Source organism: Poeciliopsis prolifica, unplaced genomic scaffold, assembly GCF_027474105.1.
Source record: "Poeciliopsis prolifica strain line A6 unplaced genomic scaffold, Auburn_PproV2 SCAFFOLD122, whole genome shotgun sequence".
Taxonomy (NCBI): Eukaryota; Metazoa; Chordata; class Actinopteri; order Cyprinodontiformes; family Poeciliidae; genus Poeciliopsis; species Poeciliopsis prolifica.
In genome coordinates this window covers 572,129-592,884 of record NW_026562497.1, presented here as the reverse complement: position 1 = coordinate 592,884, position 20,756 = coordinate 572,129, and the positions used below count along the sequence as shown (strand labels likewise).

Here is a 20,756-nt window from a genome sequence, read left to right as displayed (position 1 = left end):
AACATATATTCTGTGACCAGTTCTGATATTTCTTTAAGCAATAGTTTTGAGGACGCAAATATGAATTTTCTGAGTTTCTCCACACAGAAAGAAGAAAGAAGAGAAACATCATCTGTCAACAACCATGAACGGGAATAATGGGGAAGAAAATATCAGTTATTGTGCATTTATAAAATGGCCAAAATATTTTCATTGTAAGCTTTGTTTGTGTTCCATGCTGACGTTGCTTTGTAAAAAAGACAATGAACTGTCTGCTTAAATGTTGCAAGATATTTCTTTTTGGCTTTGTGTCTTAATTAGACAGGCTGAAGTTCCACTTTCTTATTTCTCTTTATGTTTATAATCTTATTCAACAAAGTATAATTTTGTATAAAATTCTCAGTTTTATTATTGTTTAAAAATTTGAACAATCCTATTTTTTGCTGGGCAATGTGGTTGAAATGACTGTTTAATATTTAATAAAACTTAAACATGCTGTTTATATAGTGTAGTTAAACATTTGGTGAATTGTATTTTATGTTTCAATGATGGAATTTTTTTTTTTTATTTAGTCATTAAGGCAGGACATAAACAGAGACTAATTAAAATGAGTACAAATTACATTTCTAGAAGTAGCATTCCAGCTTGTCACTTTCTTAATTCACAACATGAACAGTGGTTCAAACATGATAAGTAGTACATATAATTAAGCAACTATAAAAGCTATTTAAAAAAAACTATAAAGTATGGAATGTTTGTCATGTAAGAACAGGTTCCGCTTCCCAATTGACATGAAATTAAAAAATATTTCTGAAACCAGTTCAGGCCAAAAATGTGTTGTTGATGGAACATGGTCAAGCAAATCAGAAGAACTGGTTCTCTACTTTTTTTTTTCCCTTTCACAGTTATCTGCCCTGCTCACGACAGAACTTTGTTTTGATTGGAAATATGATGAATTGGAAAATTCATCTGCAGACAGCAGTGAGGAGGAAAGTGCAAACCAGACCATTAATAAGACTGTCTTTCGTAAGGAAGCGGCATATTTCGTAAAAGTAAGAATGCCCGCTTTTGTAACAGAAAAAATACATGCAATCAGGCAATTACAAAAAAAAAAGAAGAGTCCAAAAAGATTCAGCACACTAAATATTCATATTCAAGTTAAGCTAAAATATGAGGCTACAGATAATATTAAATTAAGAACTGTTTTTCAGCCATAACACAAGGGGCAGCTCTCTGAAAACAGACAAACTTCTCAACACTTCTAGTAACCCAATGAAAGTAAGAAAAATGTACAAAATGAACTGCTAACTATAAGCCGCACCCACAAAGTTGAAGAAAAAAAAATGGAAACGAAAGTATACAAGCTGCACCGGGCTACAAGCTGCTGGTATCTTCACCCCTCTTGGTTTTCCACAAGGACAAAGTGTTAATAAATCTGCTATTAAGGATGCAGCCCTGCGTTTCCTAAACCGAACCATGGATTCGTTCACGCATAGGTTATGTACAGCGGCTATCGATTTGTACTGCGAGATCGATAGACTTCAACTTAAAAGCAGCATTATATGAACTTCTTCGTGTTGTTTCCATGATGAGAGGAGATGAGTTTGAAAACATTTCTCCGTCATGCCTGCTGCTTGCATGTGCATTCCTGCTAAAGAGCCCCCTGGAGGTTGAAGAAAAATCTGCACCAGGCTACAAGCCACATGGTTCAAACCGTGGGAAAAAAGTAGCGGCTAATAGTCAGAAAAATACGGTAGTTTTAGTAATTCTGCCACACATATGAAGTATTTATATTGCTTATGTTGCTCACTACGAGCATGATGTGTGTAGTGTGTATTAAGCACAACTAAGTGCTATGCTGTAGTACATGAAAATGTACATCACTGAGGCAAACATCTCCCTCTCTCTCTCTCTCTCTCTATATATATATATATATAAAAAAATTCCCTTCTCACCCACCGCGGGTGGTTCTTATCCTCTGAGCTCGGGTCCTCTACCAGAGGCCTGGGAGCTTGAGGGTTCTGCGCAGTATCTTGGCTGTGCCAAGGACTGCACATTTCTGGACTGAGATGTCTGATGTTGTTCCTGGGATCTGTTGTAGCCACTGCTCCAGTTTGGGGGTTACTGCCCCAAGGGCCCCGATGACCACAGGCACCACTGTGGTCTTCACCTTCCAGGCCCTCTCCAGTTCTTCCCTGAGGCCCTGGTATTTCTCCAGTTTCTCGTGCTCCTTTTTCCTGATGTTGCAATCACTTGGTATTGCTACATCTACCACAACGGCTTTCCTCTGTTGTTTATCCACTACGACAATGTCTGGTTGGTTCGCCATTACCATTTTGTCTGTCTGGATCTGGAAGTCCCACAGGATCTTAGCTCTGGCGTTCTCCACCACCTTTGGGGGTGTTTCCCACTTTGATCTCGGGGTTTCCAGTCCATATTCTGCACAGATGTTTCTGTACACCACTTTGGTTATTTGCTGGTGGTACATCCCATGTAGGGGCTTGTCCTCCCATGATGGTATCTCTGGCACCTCAACCTCCGTTCCCTGTTGTCTGAGACATTCACTGAGCACATTGTCTGTTGAGGCTTTGTCCCTGATATATTTATGGATCTTAGTTGTTTCGTCCTGGATAGTGGTTCTCACACTCACTAGTCCTCTGCCTCCTTCCTTGCGGCTCGTGTACAGTCTCAGGGTGCTGGATTTGGGATGGAACCCTCCATGTATTGTTAGTAGTTTTCGAGTCTTAATATCTGTGGATTTTATCTCCTCCTTTGGCCAGCTAATTATTCCAGCAGGGTATCTGATTACTGGCAAGGCATAGTTTCCTTCAGCCCAGCGGGTATTACTATTATCATCCTACTTTTTACGTTTCTATACCCAGTCCCCTATGTTCTGAAGTTGTAGGATCAAATAAATGCTACAATAGCAGCCCTTTAGGTACCTCATATGTAATATTGTGCCTTGATGAGAGTTCTGGTTTGTCTAATATAATCTGTACCAGTTTTAACACAGTACAGACCAATACAACCATCTTCTCTCATATTTGAAAACATGTTATAATCAATTACTGCACATTCAAGCAGCATTTGAGAATCGTTAACCTTCAAGCTAATTAGAGGAGCTAATTCTCATCCTGGTTTGTCGGCAAGGTTAATCATCTTGTATATCAGTTTTCTTCATTTAGAGAGGATGTGATTTTTGTAAAATAGCAACCAGTTTTGTTTATTTAACCAGCTGTGAAGAATTTCCAGATTTTATGAAGCAAACTACTTTAATGGAATGACAGATCAGACGTACTGAGAGTGAATAGCCTTGAAAATATAAATATACCCATTACAAATTAAGAACATATTTGTAATGTGTATATTTTCATCTAAATATCAGACTTGAAATCTAATGACTCTAATGAAAATCTATTTCGAATTATTTCTCAGAGAATTTTGGGCAGTGCCTTACATTCATTTGTCTTTTAGTTTGTTTGTTTTTTTAACAATATTGACAAAATTGTTTTGGACGTTTATGTTTTCTAAAAATTGTTTCACCTCAAGTTCACAAACTTCAGTCACACATTGGTTTATTTTCCGAGGGTGTGCACTTCCAACCTTTCAGCCAATCAGAACAATTTGCCTTTTGAACACATTGAAGACCTGAGACCAAAACTTCATTTAGAGAGGAAGGAATCGTCAGTGTGAGTCTTGTGTTTATTGTTTGGTGCCACAATGACCAAAACACTGTCTGCTCTGGTTGTTCTCACCATAGCTTGTAAGTACCTCTTTTATTCAATATATTCAAAGTTGAGAGACAATATATAGACGAATGCATTTGTTCAGTTGTAAAGTTATGTGATTGGATTCATTTAACAATTTGAATTATTTTGTCCTCTCTCTCTTCTTCTTTTTGTTTTTTTTAGCTCTGACTCAAACTAATGAGGTTCCACATCAGATCAATTTGAAAGTGGTTGATGTTGGTGGGGATGTTACTCTGTATTGTCCAGGTTCAAACAAGAAAGGCGACTTCTTCTACTGGTACAAGCAGCCGCTTGGACATATGCTCCAGACAGTAGCTACATCAGTTTTAGACGAACCAAAACTCACTGAACAATTTAAAAATGATCGCTTTAAATTTACACCAGGAGATTCTCAATACTCTCTTACTATCAAGGATATCAATAAAGAGGATGAAGCAACTTACTTCTGTCAAAGTGGGGCTGCTTATTTTCAGACTTTTTCTACAGGGATATACGTGGTCGTAAATGGTAAGCTCTGTTATTTTACGTCAAACAGATGATTTTGTGTCAGGCAAGATTTTCTGATAATAGTCTAACAATCTGTTTATTTTTATTTCACTCTAGATTGTAAAAGTCAAACAGTGACTCATGTCAGACAAACTCCAGAAACAACATCAGTCCAGAAGGGGGACACAGTTAATCTCCAGTGTTCTCTTCTCTCCAGCAGTAGAGAAAACACCAATCATAATCCATCTGATTACAATGTGTACTGGTTCAGAGCTGGATTTGGAGAATCCCGTCTGAGTTTTATTTATACTCAGAACAACAGCTATGATGCTTGTAATAGTAGCCGTGTCTTCAATCTGTCCAAAAGTATACATAACTCCTCAGATACTGGGATTTACTACTGTGCTGTGATCACATGTGGAAACGTCTTGTTTGGAAAAGGAACTAAAGTAGAGATGAGTACGTATATTCAATCATATGAATTTTGTGGAAATGTCTAAAAAAGTATATTAACTGCTAAATGCTCAAATTATTGATGGTTTCAATTAATATGCAGGTCAAAATTGAGTATGATTTAGTATTACTAATTTCTCTGAAAGATTATACAGTAGGTAACATTTTAGCCATACAGATAGTTCATCTGAAAAGGAAAAGTTGATTATTTAGATAATTTGATGCAAACAACTGCTTTTTAAACCTCAGACAAAATTTGTTTCCTGAAACATGCTTTTTCTTGCATCTCTGCCTATTGTAATAGGACTTATTGATCATATTAGAATTTATTTTCTTGGGTGAAAGTAAAAGCAAAATGCTCAGAACAAACAATTTCTCTTTTTGACTCTTATGTACTAATGTACTAATTCACACCTCGCTTACATGCTGTATTTATGTCCAACTTAATTTACTCGACTGTTAACTGAACATTAATTATGAACCATTTGATTCCAGAGTGTTTGAAATAACTCACTCTAATTATCTTTGTCTTTTTTGCTTCTTCAGGTTCACAATTCAATCCAGTTGTTCTTGTACTTATTGTGCTGTTGGCGTGCTGTATGACGCTAATTATTTCTCTTATTGTCTACATAAAACAAAAGGTTTTTGGACATTCGGAAGGTAGGTTTTATCATTTACGCAACTCTTCCAAAATCAAAGGCACATGAGTTTTTAATAATTTCAATCAGGGTATTTAAGGTTTGTTTAAATTCAAGCATAATCAAATATCTATACTATTAGAACTATTTTATGTCGTATGTATTAATTTCTTCTCTCCTATTTTATGAACTTGTGCAATCATGTTGATAAAAAATACATTTTCTATGTGACAGTTAAAGCTGGAAATATTTTTCTTTTCAGAAAGGTAGCAGAAGTGGATGTGATTCAGCCTGACATGATGATGATCAGGTTCATGATCATTGATTATGATCCATATCTGCATTAGTGTTAAGTGGGTTTAGAATATAGTGAAGCTTTAGAGAAGGGAAATAATTATATTTAGAAATCTTTTCAATCTATTTTTCTTATGATCTAGTACTGAAGTCTACTATTGAGGGCAGTAATGTTTCACAGAATGTGAGCATATAGGCCCAGATATATATATAGGTTTTAATTATGAACCTTCCTCTTTCATATATATGCGGGTGTGTGTGTGAGTGTGTGCCTTCATAAGTGTATGCCTTTTTTATAATCAGATTAATATAATTTGGAAAACTGAAAGAGTGATTTACTATAGATAAAATTGTACAAAGCCAAAGACAAAAAAAACATTCACTTGTATATTTACAGAACAATACTTTTGTGATAAATTCTGATGAAAAACTGATTTTGTACACTTTCGGGAATCTTAGTTTTAATCTGAGCTCATTCTGACAGCTTTATTTCTGTCACAGGCCCGTTGGGACGACAGAAGCCATTGGGAAACCAACCAAGTGACACAGTAAGTCTGATTGCCATATTGAACCGATTTTAAAGAAAAATACAATTATTGTAATTTTTCAGGACAGTTCAGGCTTTCCTGTCTGTGACAGGTGTTGTGTGACATTTACAGTTATTTTAAAATATTTTACATTTTCTTCCAAATGGTATTAAGTTGTAAAATTAACCTATCACAGTGTAGCTATTACTGATTCATTTTAATTGTAAACTTCATCGTGAGAAAGTGTGATGGTGTTATAAAAAAAGTTTGGTTTACTTCAGGCCTCTGGTTATTGCACACCTTTGCCATTTTGTACCTTTTGTTGTTTTGGTAGTTTTGGTTGTTTCTTATTTGATGTTTCTTGGTACAAAACAATGTTTTCTACCTTGGGATATATATTGATCTGGGATCAGTGATTTATGCAATGTAACCGTGGTCGGCTGCTACAAAATGTGCATTATTAGTTCAATATAACATCTGGGTTTTCACTGTCACTTTAATGTGATTTAGACATTACAGACTTTTTCTCATATAAATGGATCATCTGGGCCAAACAAGGATCAGAACCAAAATAAATCAGAATGCATTGCATATTTCAATTATGGCAAAATTAAATTGCAGTACATGTCCGATTGATACTCTATTGCCATAATTAAACAAAATACCTCTCCACATCAACAACCCCCAAGCTCCCCATCACTTTATTGTGTGACTATACCTTTGAAATGGTTTTGTGACGTAACAAAGTGAAAGTAGGATGGGACAAAATTGCAATACTCAAATTGGGGGTATGAATTGGTGAAACTCAGAACATGACATTAATAATGTGCATTATTATAATAAGTAATGTAAAAAAATTATTATTTGCAGGATGCTCGCGGAGATGAAGCCAATTATGTAGCTCTTAATTTCTCCTCACGGAAGACAAAAGGTGTGAAGAAGAGGATAGAGTCACCACCAGAGTGTGTGTACTCAGGTGTGAGAGGAGCTCAATCCCACGTTGCATGAAGAGCAGGACCTCTGTGTGTAGAGTTTGGACATAACGTGCTTGCATGACTGACAACGTATAAACATTGTGCATTTGTTGGTTTTGCAGCTCTGCATATTTTACGACTAAATTTTTTTAGACCATGCTTTTTGCAAATGTTTTTCTCATATAGTTGGATGATGGTATTAAAAGAACACCTGTGTTTGACATTGTTCAGTAGTGCACTGTGAAAACATTGCATGTTTCTATCAACAATAAAGTTTTTTTTCCAGGCAACCTGTAACAACCTTATTACATTATCCATCCATCCATCCATCCATCCATCCATCCATCCATCCATCCATCCATCCATCCATCCATCCATCCATCCATCATCCATCCATCCATCCATCCATCCATCCATCCATCCATCCATCCATCCATCCATCCATCCATCCATCCATCCATCCATCCATCCATCCATCCCAGGAAGGTCATCCATGTGAAATTAGATCTCTTTATGATATTTGAGAATGACTTCAGAGTTATTCTCTAGTTATACTACATAATACAATCCAGTGATTGACGCTCAGGATTTCTGCATGTTCACTCGTATATTTTGAGATGAACCCAATGGTCCATTTCCTTTGCTCTTCTTGCCCAACTCTGTTGCCAACCCACAGATCAGACATACTGAGAGTAAATAGCCTTAAAAAGTCAGGAAATAGTTGTAAAAATGTTTATTTTTTTTACCTTGTTATATATGAGTTTCATTCTCTTTTTAAACTCAACTTTTCATATTAATGACAAAAGAGCTATTGCTATATGAACATGAAGTTTAATTAGAGATCCAGAAGTAATGTTCATATAGAAAAAAATATATCATTTGTGCTACGTTGTGAAAATGTTTGAGGTACATAATTGTAATGTGTATATTTTCATCTAAATATCAGATTTGAAATCTATTGACTCTAATGAAAATCTATTTCAAATTATTTCTCAGAGAATTTTGGGCAGTGCCTTATCTTTTAGTTTGTTTGTTTTTTAACAAAATTGGCAAAATTGTTTTGGATGTTTTTGTTTTCTAAAACTTGTTTCACCTCAAGTTCACAAACTTCAGTCACACACTGCTTTATTTTCCGAGGGTGTGCACTTCCAACCTTTCAGCCAATCAGAACAATTTGCCTTTTGAACACATTGAAGACCTGAGACAAAAACTTCATTTAGAGAGGAAGGAATCGTCAGTGTGAGTCTTGTGTTTATTGTTTGGTGCCACAATGACCAAAACACTGTCTGCACTGGTTGTTCTCACCATAGCTTGTAAGTACCTCTTTTATTCAATATATTCAAAGTTGGTCGACAATATATAGACGAATGCATTTGTTCAGTTGAAAAGTTATGTGATTGGATTCATTTAACAATTTTAATTATCTTGTTCTCTCTCTTCTTTTTGTTTGTTTTTTTAGCTCTGACTCAAACTAATGAGGTTCCACATCAGATCAATTTGAAAGTGGTTGATGTTGGTGGGGATGTTACTCTGTATTGTCCAGGTTCAAACAAGAAAAGCGATTTCTTCTACTGGTACAAGCAGCCGCTTGGACCTATGCTCCAGACAGTAGCTACATCAGTTTTAGACGAACCAAAACTGACTGAACAATTTAAAAATGATCGCTTTAAATTTACACCAGGAGATTCTCAATACTCTCTTACTATCAAGGATATCAATAAAGAGGATGAAGCAACTTACTTCTGTCAAAGTGGGACTGCTTATTTTCAGACTTTTTCTACAGGGATGTACTTGGCTGTAAATGGTAAGCTCTGTTATTTTACGTCAAACAGATGATTTTGTGTCAGGCAAGATTTTCTTATAATAGTCTAACAATCTGTTTATTTTATTTCACTCTAGATTGTAAAAGTCAAACAGTGACTCATGTCAGACAAACTCCAGAAACAACATCAGTCCAGGAGGGGGACACAGTTAATCTCCGCTGTTCTCTTCTCTCCAGCAGTAGAGAAAACACCAATCATAATCCATCTGATTACAATGTGTACTGGTTCAGAGCTGGATTTGGAGAATCCCGTCTGAGTTTTATTTATACTCAGAACAACAGCTATGATGCTTGTAAGAGTAGCTGTGTCTTCCAGCTGTCCAAAAGTATACATAACTCCTCAGATACTGGGATTTACTACTGTGCTGTGATCACATGTGGAAACGTCTTGTTTGGAAAAGGAACTAAAGTAGAGATGAGTACGTATAATAAATTAGATGCACTTTGAAACACTAACCTGTTTTCTTAGTTTCATTGTGTTCTAGATATAGAATAATAGTTAGTGTAATCTAAGTCATAAAATTTGTTTAATTTACAAAATATGTATTTATTAACAATTCCTTATGCAAGTAAATTTGCTTATTAGAAACATATTTTATAAATTAATTGAAACTTAACAAATATGATATCTATGTATTTATTTATTCACATATTTATTTATCTCTTTTGCAAGGTAAACCTTCGGAACCTGTTCTAATTGTCTTGGGTGTGCTGTTGGGGCTTTGTGTGATTGTGATTTCAGTTCTAATATTCTCCAGAGATTAGAGGTAAGATTATACTTTTGTTTCTAAATTGTTATAGTTTATTACAAAACCTTTAGCTGGTAAAACATCTGCTGAATTATTTGAGAATTAAAAAGAAATACTTGAGTTTGCACTGATTTAGAATATTTCTACTTTTATATCTTTTTCTAATTTGGTCAACTAACACGGCGGGTTGTGAAACAAGGATTTTCATTGTCAAGTGTATTAATTTGCTTATACAAAACTTGCAATTTTTTGTTGCTATATTTTGAAAACTCACATTCAGCCATTTGAAATATGTCCCATATCATTTGTTCTCCAATTCTGATATTTCTTGAAACAATTGTTTTAAGGCTCCAAATAGGAATCTGCTGACTGAGTTTTTCTACGCTGCAAGAAAAAAGACATGGCGGATTATCATCTATCAACAAGTACAGACTTTAATTTTTGAGAAGACAATATCTATTCTAAGTGTATAAAATATTCAAAACATTTCTTGTAAGTTTTCTTTGTGTTTAGATTTGTAAAGAAGACAATAGAAACTTTTTGCTCTAATGTTACAAGATGTTTTTTTAGACGTGAGACTGACTCGCCACTGTATAATTGTTCTTTCTATAATCTTACCTACTAATGTTTTTTTTTTCTTAGAATGATCTGTGTTTATTTTTTTTCCTGAATTATTGCATTATTTCAACTGCATGCATAACATGCTGTTGAAAAGGTATTTATGTGATTTTTTTATATATAATTATATAATATTTTACATGCTGTTTCTACACTGTGATTAAATATTTGTTCATGCTACTTTCATGTTGCAATGGTGAAATACATGTAATACTTATTAAAATGGGGTACATATTAGCTACATTTCCAGTAGAAGCAGTTCCAGCTTGTTTCTTAATTCACAATATGAACAGTGGTTCAAACATAGTATACACATAATCAAGCATTTTTAAACTACAGAATATGTAAAGACTTTCACACCAAAACAGGTTGTGATTCCTAACTGACATGAAATTGACAAATATCTCAGTAACCAGGTCAAAGTAAATATTTGTTACTCCATAAAAGCAAGGAAAATGTCAGTTCCAAAAATTTACTCACATATTATTAGGACGTAAGGTTTTATACATTGTGTACGTTAGAAGTAAGATAATAGACTTTAGTGCTATGGTGTGTAAATAAAAATGTAACCTGGAACAACTATCTTGTTTTCCTTCTGCTGTATTTTATGACTACTGGATCATTTTGAACTTTGAACCCAATGTGTTAAACATAGACTGAGTGCCCCCTTTTGGCCTAGCAATTTCTGAACCGTCTGTTTTTTCTTTCCTTGTAAAACGTCTTTGATTGTTGTAAAATGGCTATATAAGTTAGATTATTATTATTATTATTATTATTATTATTATATTATTATTATTATTATTATTATTATTATTATTATTATTATTATTATTATTATTATTATTATTATTATTATTATTATCGGCTTTTGACATCCAACATTAAAGAAGAGATTCTGTGATAAATATAGTTTTTATTTTCCTTTTGGGAGATTCAGGTTAATATGAAACACCTCGAAAATTACACACACAAAAAACAGATAAAAAAATACCACGATGTTCAATGAATACTCCTACCTCATCATAATACAATAGAGCTGCTCCACTGTATGGATTGAAGAAGTAAAACTGACTGAATAATTTGTTTACATTTGACCAACATCAGCTCCTCTCCACAGAGTGGAACTTAGAAAGGATGCAGATGTTTGTTTTAAAGCTCTAGCTTCTGTAAATATGGTAAGTTTATTTGAACAGAAAACAATATCTTTCATATGATTAAAATGAAACTAAATCCATTGTAATAATATAACCCCGCCCATGACTTTAACAATTTCATCAAAGTGAATAGACACTTTAGGACAAGTGTGTGGATGAGCAGTGAAGATGTGGTCAGGATGGGGAAAAACAATGTTGCCAGATAATCTACTTTGTTACTATAATTAGCAACTTTTCAGTCCCCATTAACTTTCTTTCAACTAGTTTATTTTCAGAAAAAGAAATTAGTGACTTTACTCTGTTAATTAAGACTTATAAAAGCACCAATTGGAAAACCATGAGCTCTACTTAAGAGAAGCTGAATCTCATCATGGTCAGATCGCAAGGTAAATCATCTCACAGGGGTGAAGTTTATGTTTCAGAACATAAACTTCACACCAGTTTTGTTCATGTGATCAACACATGTTGCTGTGAAAGCAACAACTGCAACAAAATATTTGCTGTATTGCAAGTTCAGAGGTGTATTTTAAGTGTAAACTTCTATATCTATGAAAATTTGGGTAGTGCCTTTATTTGTCTTTTTGTTTTATATCAAAATGAAGACATTCCTATTTTCTGAAATTTTTGTTTCACCTCTGTTTACTTAATTCGATCATAGATTGGCTTATTTTTGAAGGGAGTGGACTTCTACCTTTTTAGCCAATCAGAACTATTTGCTCTTTGAACACATTGAAGATCATAAGGCTAAACCTTCATTTAGCGAGGAAGGAATCAGTTGAGTTAGACAGATGTTTGTTTTGTATGTTTTGTATTTTTATTTATCATAATGGCCAAAACACTTTCTGCTCTGTTTTTTTTCACTGTGGCTCGTAAGTACCAACTTTATTCAGTGTGTTCACATTTATTAGATTACAAATTCAGAGTTTCTTTTCAGTACAGCTAAGCTTTGTAAAGTTATGCAATAGGCTTTGTTTGACAATTTTAATCATCTTCATTCTTTTTTCAGGTCTGAGTCAAAGTAATGAAATTCCTCATCAGATTGCTTTGAAACTGGCTGAAGTTGGCGGGAATGTTACTCTGGAATGTCCAGTTTCAAAGAAGGAGCGCAAATTCATCTACTGGTACAAGCAGCCGCTTGGACATATGCTCCAGACAGTTGGTTCAGGAAGTGAACGAACCTAAACTGAGTGAACAATTTAACAACAGTCGCTTTAATTTAACAGCAGAGATTCTCAGAACTTTCTTACTATCAAGAATATCAGTAAAGAGCAACATATTTCTGTCATAGTGGGACTGCTTATTTTCACAGTTTTGCTGCAGGGATATACTTGGTTGTAAACGGTAAGCTCTGTTGTTTATTCAAAGATCATTTAGAACAGACAAGATTTTCATATAATAGTCTTTATTATCAATCTGTTTATTTTTCCTGCATCCTAGATAGTGGAAGTCGAACACTGACTCTCGTCAGACAAACTCCAGAGACAACATCAGTCCAGGAGGGGGACACAGTTAATCTCCACTGTTCTCTTCTCTCCAATACGTCTGTAAACTCTGGTCAATGTCCAACTAAAAACAATGTGTACTGGTTCAGAGTCGGATTCGGAGCCTCCCATTCAAGCTTTATTTACACTAACAATAGCAGCTGTGATGCTCAGCAAAGGAGCTGTGTCTACCGACTGTCAAAAGCTATACAGAGCTCCTCAGACACTGGAATATACTACTGTGCTGTCGTCACATGTGGGGAGATCCTGTTTGGAGAAGGAACTAAAGTAGAAACAAGTAAGTCAAATAAATTGTCTTTATTTTCAAAATATACTGTTTTCATAGTGAGACTACATAACACATGTATTATGTTCAAATTATTGATAGTCAATAAACAGCTAAAAGTTGTGTTCAGAAATTGATACATTTATTTGAAATAAGTACAGAGTATATAACATTTTGGAGTTTACAATTATAAATAGTTCATCTGAATAAAAAAACACAAGTTGATTATTTAGATTATCGGGAACTGAAAAATGTTTTTTTGTCGATTTTTTTTTCCTCAAGCATGTTTCTGCTGGGTCAAATTAGAATAGCTTTGTTTGGTTTAAATCAAAAAAACAAATACCTGGGATAAATACACAATTTTATTTTTTCTCTCAATTCATAAATTCACACTTAAATGATACGATGTTCTTATATCCAGCTTTATTTGCTAAACATGAACAATAGACATGAACTTTTAGATCTCAGTGTTTGAAGTAACTCGCTGTAATTATTACTAATACATACATGGCTAAGAGTCTCTTATTTGATTTTTTTGTTCCTTCAGGTTCATATCTCACCACAGTTGTTCATGTACTTAGTGTGCTGTTGGCGTGCTGTGTGACACTAATTGTTGCTCTTATTGTCTACATAAAGCTTTTTGTTGGACATCGTGAAGGTAGGTTTGACATAAATTGTAAAACTGTTACAAAGTTAAAGGTACATGAGATCATAAATTATTTTTTGTTTAAATTCAAACATATACAAATGTATGCTTTTACATTTATTTCAAGTTTTTACTCAGCACTCTGTGATAAATCATGCATGAATTTATTATCTCCTATTTTAATAGATTCTGTAAAATTTTTTGATGCTCTGCAAAGATTCTGAACAATGTCTTTTTCCTTTCAGAAATCTGGTTTAGCATGAGTTTCTAATTCTGTCTATGGCAAAAAAGTAGGAAATCAGCAGCTACTTAGTGTGAAGTGTGCAGAATAAACTTTTAGAGAAGGGAAACATTTGAATTTACAAGTTTCATAGACTTAATAACTGAATTTGCTACTGAAAATGAACTATTTATTTGATGGAATAACACAGATTGGGGTTAAGTACTGCAATCATTTAAAAGCATCATTGTTTGACAGCCATGTTCATCCACTGCATTTGGCTAAAGATACCTGTTAAAATAAATTCTCCTGGGTTTTATAAATTATGATCCTTCCTCTTTCCTGGCAAAAGATGAATTTTAGACCATATTTATTGCATCTAAAAAACAGTTTTACATTTTAATTTAGAAAATTCATTCTTCCTTTGGTGCACATGCATATATTGGGTTTCATGTAAAGGTTTCTCTGCAACTCCTGCCAAAATTTGGTTTTCGTGAATCACTAATAGTGCGTTGAGATCTAGTTTTGACGTTCAACGATCTAAGCCAGCAACTGCCAGAGCAGTCCAAAATATCTTCCGCTGAATCTTGTATTTACATATAAGAAAGGACAATAATAGTTTTAACTATATCTATATATCTATCTCTCTGTTTGTCCAGTCAGACAAGGGTAGATGGTAAAAAAAGAATGGTAGCCACATGTAGATTTCAGCACGTATTCCTGTTTTGCTTGTTGTGGCATGGTTATTGTGTGTAAATATGTGAAAAACTATTGTTGCAGTTAAAATCATGAAAATATACATATAATATACATATAATATACATATAGAAGAAACACCATTCATTCAGTTTATTGCAAAAGTAGAGTAGATATTTTTTTGTATTAAAAGCAGTACTCTTCTTTTATAATAAAAAAAAACAGAATTCTGCTTTTGTAATAAATCCTAAAAGAGCAGTTTAGTAATAAAAAGTTGATTTTGCAAGTTTTAATTTCAGCTCTTTCTGACAGCTTTACTTTTTCTTGACAGGGGCAGATACCGGCCCATCTGGACAATGCGAGTCATCGAGGAACCAGGCAGGAAACACAGTAAATCTCTTATTACCACATTGCACCAAATCAGAAAAATATATACGCTTAATGTCATTTTTCCCGATTCAGCAGAATTCTGACATCCCTGTCTGGTGCAGCTGGATCGTCAAATTTACAGCTGCAATAAAATATTAAATATTTTCTTCACAATTGTTGGGTCATTTTTAAATGACCCCAACAATGAAAGTGTATATTACTAATTAATTTTAATTGTCAACTTTATGGTGAGCTAGTGGGATGGGATTATAAAAAACAATGAATTATTGAAAGTACAAATAATTGGTTTGCATGCATTTACCATGTTATACCTTTGTAGTTTTGGTTGTTTGTTATCTAAAGATTTTGGGTATGAAAAAGTGTTTTCCAGCATGGGCTGATTTGTATCGACCAAGCAGGAGTGTGTTCTTGTTAAAGATCAGTAATTTCTAGAATTTACCCATAGTGTTCTACTATGTAATGTGCATTTATTAGTGCAATAAATAACATCCAAGTTATTCACTTTTGCTTTAATGTGGTCTAGATATTATGATAGATCCATATTATATTGCAAGTCATCAAGCTCAAACTGGGATCAGTAAAATGAATTTCATTATATGTTAGATTAGTTGAAATGTATCAAACCTAACGCAAAAGACATAGGAGTAGACAAAATGGCAATACCCAAATTAAAGGTATGAACTTCATTTGTTCATACTCTTAACAAAACTTAAAAACTTACCTGGAGCCAAATGTGCATATTGATAATAAATAATATTAAATTATTATTCGCAGGATGCTCGTGGAGATGAAGCCAATTATGTAGCTCTTAATTTCTCCAGAAGGAAGACAAAAGGTGTGAAGAAGAGAATAGAATCACCACCAGAGTGTGTGTACTCAGGTGTGAGAGGAGCTCAATCCCATATTACATGAAACGTCTTGGAGCAGGACCTGTGTGTGTAGAGCTTGGACACAGCATGCTTGCAGAAAATTAACATTGTGCATTTGTTGGTTTAAAAGTTTTGTAAATTTGACTATGTAAGTTTTTAACCATGCTTTTTGCAAACATTTCTTATATAATTAAACATAAAATGTCTTTGTACAAAAATCGTTCACAATAAAGGCTTCACAATAAAATGGATCCATTTGTACTTTGTTCTGTAAAATATAAAATATGTAAACTTACTTTGACGTACATTTCAAAAAGATCCTTTGTTTTGCACAATGAAGTGACCTCTGATGTGTTTGTGTGAACAATCGTATTTCACCCATTTCCCGTATGGGTAAAGTTCAGATTACATAATTTACACATTAAGCAGTACATAGTACGCCCAACAGAATAAACCTTCATAGAGGCAAATAAGATGATGAACAAAGACATCTGGAATGATGTCCACTAGCTCAACATGACATGTTTCACACATTCACACCTCCAGTAATGCTCTTTACTTCCTGTTGTGTCACACCATTAAGGGCCATAGTTTCATAGCCAGAGAGATGACAGAATGGAAGAAGTGTCGGCTCAGCACAGTGTCGGTGCAGACCTGTTTGGGCTGGAGCAGTGTTTTGGGTAATACTGTGCATAAAAACTTGTACTGGTAACTTTGTTATGATGTAAAAATCCATTGGGTGCTATTGGAATATTTGTGAAAATAGATCAGTTGCATCTCAGATGTGTTTAAAAAGTAAATCTGTAATTAAAGCTCCTAATACCAATAACACACTAAATAAAAAAAGCATCATTCAGGCATTTACATATTTATATTATTGTTTTATATTGTCAGATGAAAATAAAAACAAATCTATAGAGAAGTTTGGTAAAGAATCTAAGGTATCATGCTGGCCTTTGCAGATCCTATGACTTCATGCACTGAACTTATTGATAAAATGTCTGAAAAAGCTGGACATAAATTACAAATATCTTTTGAAGTAGTAGACTTTTGTTTGTTAAAAATGAATTGCAAATACAATCAGTCAGTGTAAATAACCTTAATGTATATAGTTCATTCATTGTATTAAAAAAGGAACATGCAAACTTTCATCAAATTTTATTTAAACACTTTAATAACAAACAGAAAGCAGAATATTTCTTCTTTATGGTTTCACTTTTCTAAATTAGGGGAAAAAAAGCATGATTAACAACTTTCAGTATTTTATCCATTTTATTGCTACTTTCACAAGTGGCATATTCTACTCTATCAGTTTTATGAGAACGGCTCTTTTAAATATTCAGTTTGAGAATGCCTTGATTTCAAAAGCTAATTTAACAGATCAGTATTGTGATCAGACTAGTACAGTGTGAATTTAAGTGTTTTGATATGTATTACTTTATGTTATAATGAAAATTACATTACGTAGAGCTATACATTAAGTGGCACATTGACTATAGTGGGCTTCCCGTATCCAGAGGCTGCAGACATTGATGCAGTCATCCTTCTCCTTTGGCCTGTCCTTTCACATTTCTGAAACAAAAGCCACCAGTGCCAGAAAAAGATTTTGAAAAAACAAACATACAAAAGACAGCACTGAAAGTTAGTGGTATTAGTGGTCACGAGAGAAAGTAGGGCTGTATAGGGCCTCCTGCTCCAGCTATGTGGTTCTTGATTAAAAAGAACCACATGCTGAAAATAAGTAATTCTTTGTTTTTATTTTTTTTTCTCTTTTAGCTAGTTGCTAAACTAAAGCGAAGCTACACCTAAAGAAAACCACATGTTAGGAAATGCTAATGGGAGCTGAAGTAAGCGATGACACAATACCCTCTTTGGGGCAAAGCTCAGAGAAACAAAAAAAGGCAGCATGTCAGAATGGACCAGCTGTATTTTGGTATAATAAATGGAGTTTATGAATTCAGCTCACTGACTCTTCCTTAGCTTCCTACATCACAAACTCAGCATGGAGAACCAATAAATCTCTGCACTTGTTATTCTACTCCTAATGGTTTTAGAGCACCAAAGATTTTCTCCCTGTTTACTGCTTTTGCATCTTTTTCTTCTTGTCTTGTATTTTTTATTATGCCAAAGACAACGGTGGAGTAAATCCGTTTGTCCACTTCTTTCTGCAAAAAAATAAAGACAACTCTTTCATTTCAGAGATAGATTTAAATAACGCCATTTTTTTCAACTTCGTAGAATTCACAATCATATCGGTTCCTGAACACCTTTTATTACAGCCAGAAGTGAAAGGGCTTGAAACAGATGGACAGAAATAGAACCAATGAAACTACTAAAGAAACACACATTAGTAGTGATTAGTAATAATGTTATTATGAATAATAAAAATGTATTTAAATTTCACTCTTTTAAAAAAAGGTCAAACCAAGGACTAGGTTTGCAAATTAGCCTGTGGCTAGATAACCGATGTACAAAATGATGGTTACTCTGTTGTTGGCTTGTAACATTATTTAATTTGCTGTCCTTGAGTAAATACATTTGAACTGAACTGAAAAGAGACAAATCAGGGAATAGCTGGGAATCAGCAGAAACCCAAATCATATGGTTTAGCATGGAAATGATGTATATATGTATGTCAGTAAATAATATATGTTTTTTGAAAATATTACCTTTTGTTTCTGCTTTTCGACTTTTCCTTGTGAACAATTATCAACTGTAAAATACAAGAGGAAAACTCACAGATAAAATAAAAATAATGATAAACAGATACCAAAGCTTGATTATGAAATTAGTTGTGACAATGTATGCTGTCTTACCTTTCCAAAAATCTCCTTTTGTCCTGATAATGGTAATAACAATGGCAAAGCTACTTACTGCCACAAGAGTACACATCAGAAGCAGGCCATCATTTGGCCATCTGTCGCCATCTTACACATAAAAATATAACCCATAAAAACTACTTTTATTTTACAGTAATTGAAAGCAATTATGTAATACATAAATAAATATGTGTAATCCACAGAAATTTATTTTAGTATATTAACTATTATACTCTTACCTTTGACTTCAATTTCAAGTTTGGTTCCATTTCCAAATATAATCTCCCCACACATGGCCAGTGCACAGTAGTAAGTCCCACTATCATCAGAGCTGACATTCTTTGAGAAGTGATAAACACATCTTTTTGAATCGGATGATGTGTCTGGTTTCTTGTCACAACTGTAAGACAAATTTTGATCTGTATAGATGACGCTTCCAAGGAAAGTGTCTTTTCTGATGCCAAACCAGGACACCCTGCGTTCACTTGGACAGGATCCAGTCTGGGAATGAGGGAGGACTGAACACTGGAGGGTAACCGAGTCCCCAGGCTGAAGTGGGGCAGATACAGCTGGCCACTGAACAACAGTGTAGTTTAATGATCTTGTATTTATGTCTAGAAAACGTGAGAGTAAAAATAAGTTCAGAAATTGTTTGAGTAATTGCCTCATTCAGACATGGAATAAGTCTTAAAAAATGCATTACCTTTCAAAGACAAATAAGTCCCAAACCACTCATCTGTTTTCCAGGTAGATACCGCACAGTGGTACAGGGCTTCATCGTCTTTAAAAGTTTTGAAGATAGTCAACGTGCTCTTGAATGTGGTGTAGTTTGCAGCAAACCGTGAGGGAGAAAATCCTTGCTCAAATGATGGGTGGGCAGTTGATTTCATCAGGGTTGTTATCAATCTTAGAGTATCTCCATTAGTCTGCTTATACCACTTTATTCGAGTGTTACTGTAGTCCGAATCAGAAAGCCAACAAGTAAAGGTTACAGGTTCACCTAGTTGGCGTGTGGTCACTGATATTAGTGTATCTGCATAATCCAAAAATAATTACCATTAATAATGGATAAAAACAGTTTTTATTGTAAAATAAACTTAAATTCCTGCTTTTGTTTATTAAAACAAAATCAAGATTTTAGCTGAATAATGTGAGTAATACTTACCTCCTTGACCAAGAAAAATCAAAACAATCCACATTTGCATCATCCTGATGGAGTGAAACTTGTTAGTGGTTCGTGGTGGACGTGATATGTCCAACTGCCTGATGAACTCGCATGATAGCCGATTTTATAACTTCATTTCCTGTCCCCATGCTGGTGCCTTCTGCATGTCAGCTTTTTGAGGTTTTGTAGTCTGTTTTACAATGTGTCAAAACAACCATATCAACCATATCCCTTTAACAAAAGGGTGATACACTAGTTTAAAATAATTTCAGGAAAACTGAAAAAACTGCTCCTTTTATGTTGGACATAAAGTTTTTCTTTATATATATATAAAAAAAGAAAATAGCATTTGCTTTTGCCATTGAAAACATTGCAATTGTGCTGAAATATTTTTTATCTTAATGTATAGCAAACATGTTTGGTAGAATTCAGATTTTTTTTTATTTCATCTTCTTAGATCAAATATCAGAATTTTTTATTTCTTTTTTTTTTTTCAGTGGCCCTGCTTATATTTCGTAGACTATGAAGTATTGTGCTGCCGGTTAAAATGTTATCATTTTGATTAATTGGTGTTTTATGACATGATGCATTTGAAAAATAACTCTTCTGTAAAAGTTCCATAGATTTGTGTGTAATTTTTCTTCATATGGATTTTGTATAAAATGTAAATACCAGATAAATACCAGACATTAAAGTAAATGTATCTTGACTTGAAAAGAAATAACAGTGCATGTGCATCAC

The 20,756-nt window shown here is 34.1% G+C and overlaps 2 protein-coding genes and 1 long non-coding RNA gene across 3 annotated transcripts; 2 read left to right on the top strand and 1 right to left on the bottom strand.

The window, feature by feature from the left end:
• Positions 1 to 3,657: 3,657 nt before the first annotated feature.
• On the top strand, positions 3,658 to 7,457 carry LOC129354963 (uncharacterized). The gene is made up of 6 exons (XM_055024533.1): positions 3,658 to 3,742; positions 3,891 to 4,235; positions 4,332 to 4,673; positions 5,214 to 5,327; positions 6,101 to 6,147; positions 6,997 to 7,457. Exons 1-6 carry the CDS (start codon positions 3,700 to 3,702, stop codon positions 7,132 to 7,134), a joined length of 1,029 nt encoding a protein of 342 aa, XP_054880508.1. The 5' UTR covers positions 3,658 to 3,699; the 3' UTR covers positions 7,135 to 7,457.
• A 1,561-nt stretch (positions 7,458 to 9,018) lies between these two features.
• LOC129354977 (uncharacterized) lies at positions 9,019 to 10,796 on the top strand. The gene is made up of 3 exons (XR_008605215.1): positions 9,019 to 9,341; positions 9,596 to 9,689; positions 10,019 to 10,796. It is a non-coding gene; the product is annotated as an uncharacterized LOC129354977 (long non-coding RNA).
• A 6,424-nt stretch (positions 10,797 to 17,220) lies between these two features.
• On the bottom strand, positions 17,221 to 20,093 carry LOC129354961 (uncharacterized). Its single transcript, XM_055024530.1, has 6 exons — positions 20,016 to 20,093; positions 19,554 to 19,883; positions 19,090 to 19,464; positions 18,848 to 18,958; positions 18,701 to 18,744; positions 17,221 to 18,196 (listed from the first exon to the last, which is right to left on the bottom strand). Exons 1-6 carry the CDS (start codon positions 20,056 to 20,058, stop codon positions 18,062 to 18,064), a joined length of 1,038 nt encoding a protein of 345 aa, XP_054880505.1. The 5' UTR covers positions 20,059 to 20,093; the 3' UTR covers positions 17,221 to 18,061.
• Between the last annotated feature and the right edge of the window lie 663 nt (positions 20,094 to 20,756).

What these genes read in the sequence shown, in the direction of transcription:
- LOC129354961 (XM_055024530.1), bottom strand. Translation starts at nt 20,058, where the DNA reads ATGATGCAAATGTGGATTGTTTTGATTTTTCTTGGTCAAGGAG. An exon ending in GACTTATTTGTCTTTGAAAG is followed by an intron (nt 19,465 to 19,553) that starts GTAATGCATTTT and finishes CACGTTTTCTAG; the next exon opens with ACATAAATACAAGATCATTA. An exon ending in AAAAGGAGATTTTTGGAAAG is followed by an intron (nt 18,745 to 18,847) that starts GTAAGACAGCAT and finishes TGTATTTTACAG; the next exon opens with TTGATAATTGTTCACAAGGA.
- LOC129354963 (XM_055024533.1), top strand. Translation starts at nt 3,700, where the DNA reads ATGACCAAAACACTGTCTGCTCTGGTTGTTCTCACCATAGCTT. An exon ending in GGTTGTTCTCACCATAGCTT is followed by an intron (nt 3,743 to 3,890) that starts GTAAGTACCTCT and finishes TGTTTTTTTTAG; the next exon opens with CTCTGACTCAAACTAATGAG. An exon ending in GAAACCAACCAAGTGACACA is followed by an intron (nt 6,148 to 6,996) that starts GTAAGTCTGATT and finishes TATTATTTGCAG; the next exon opens with GATGCTCGCGGAGATGAAGC.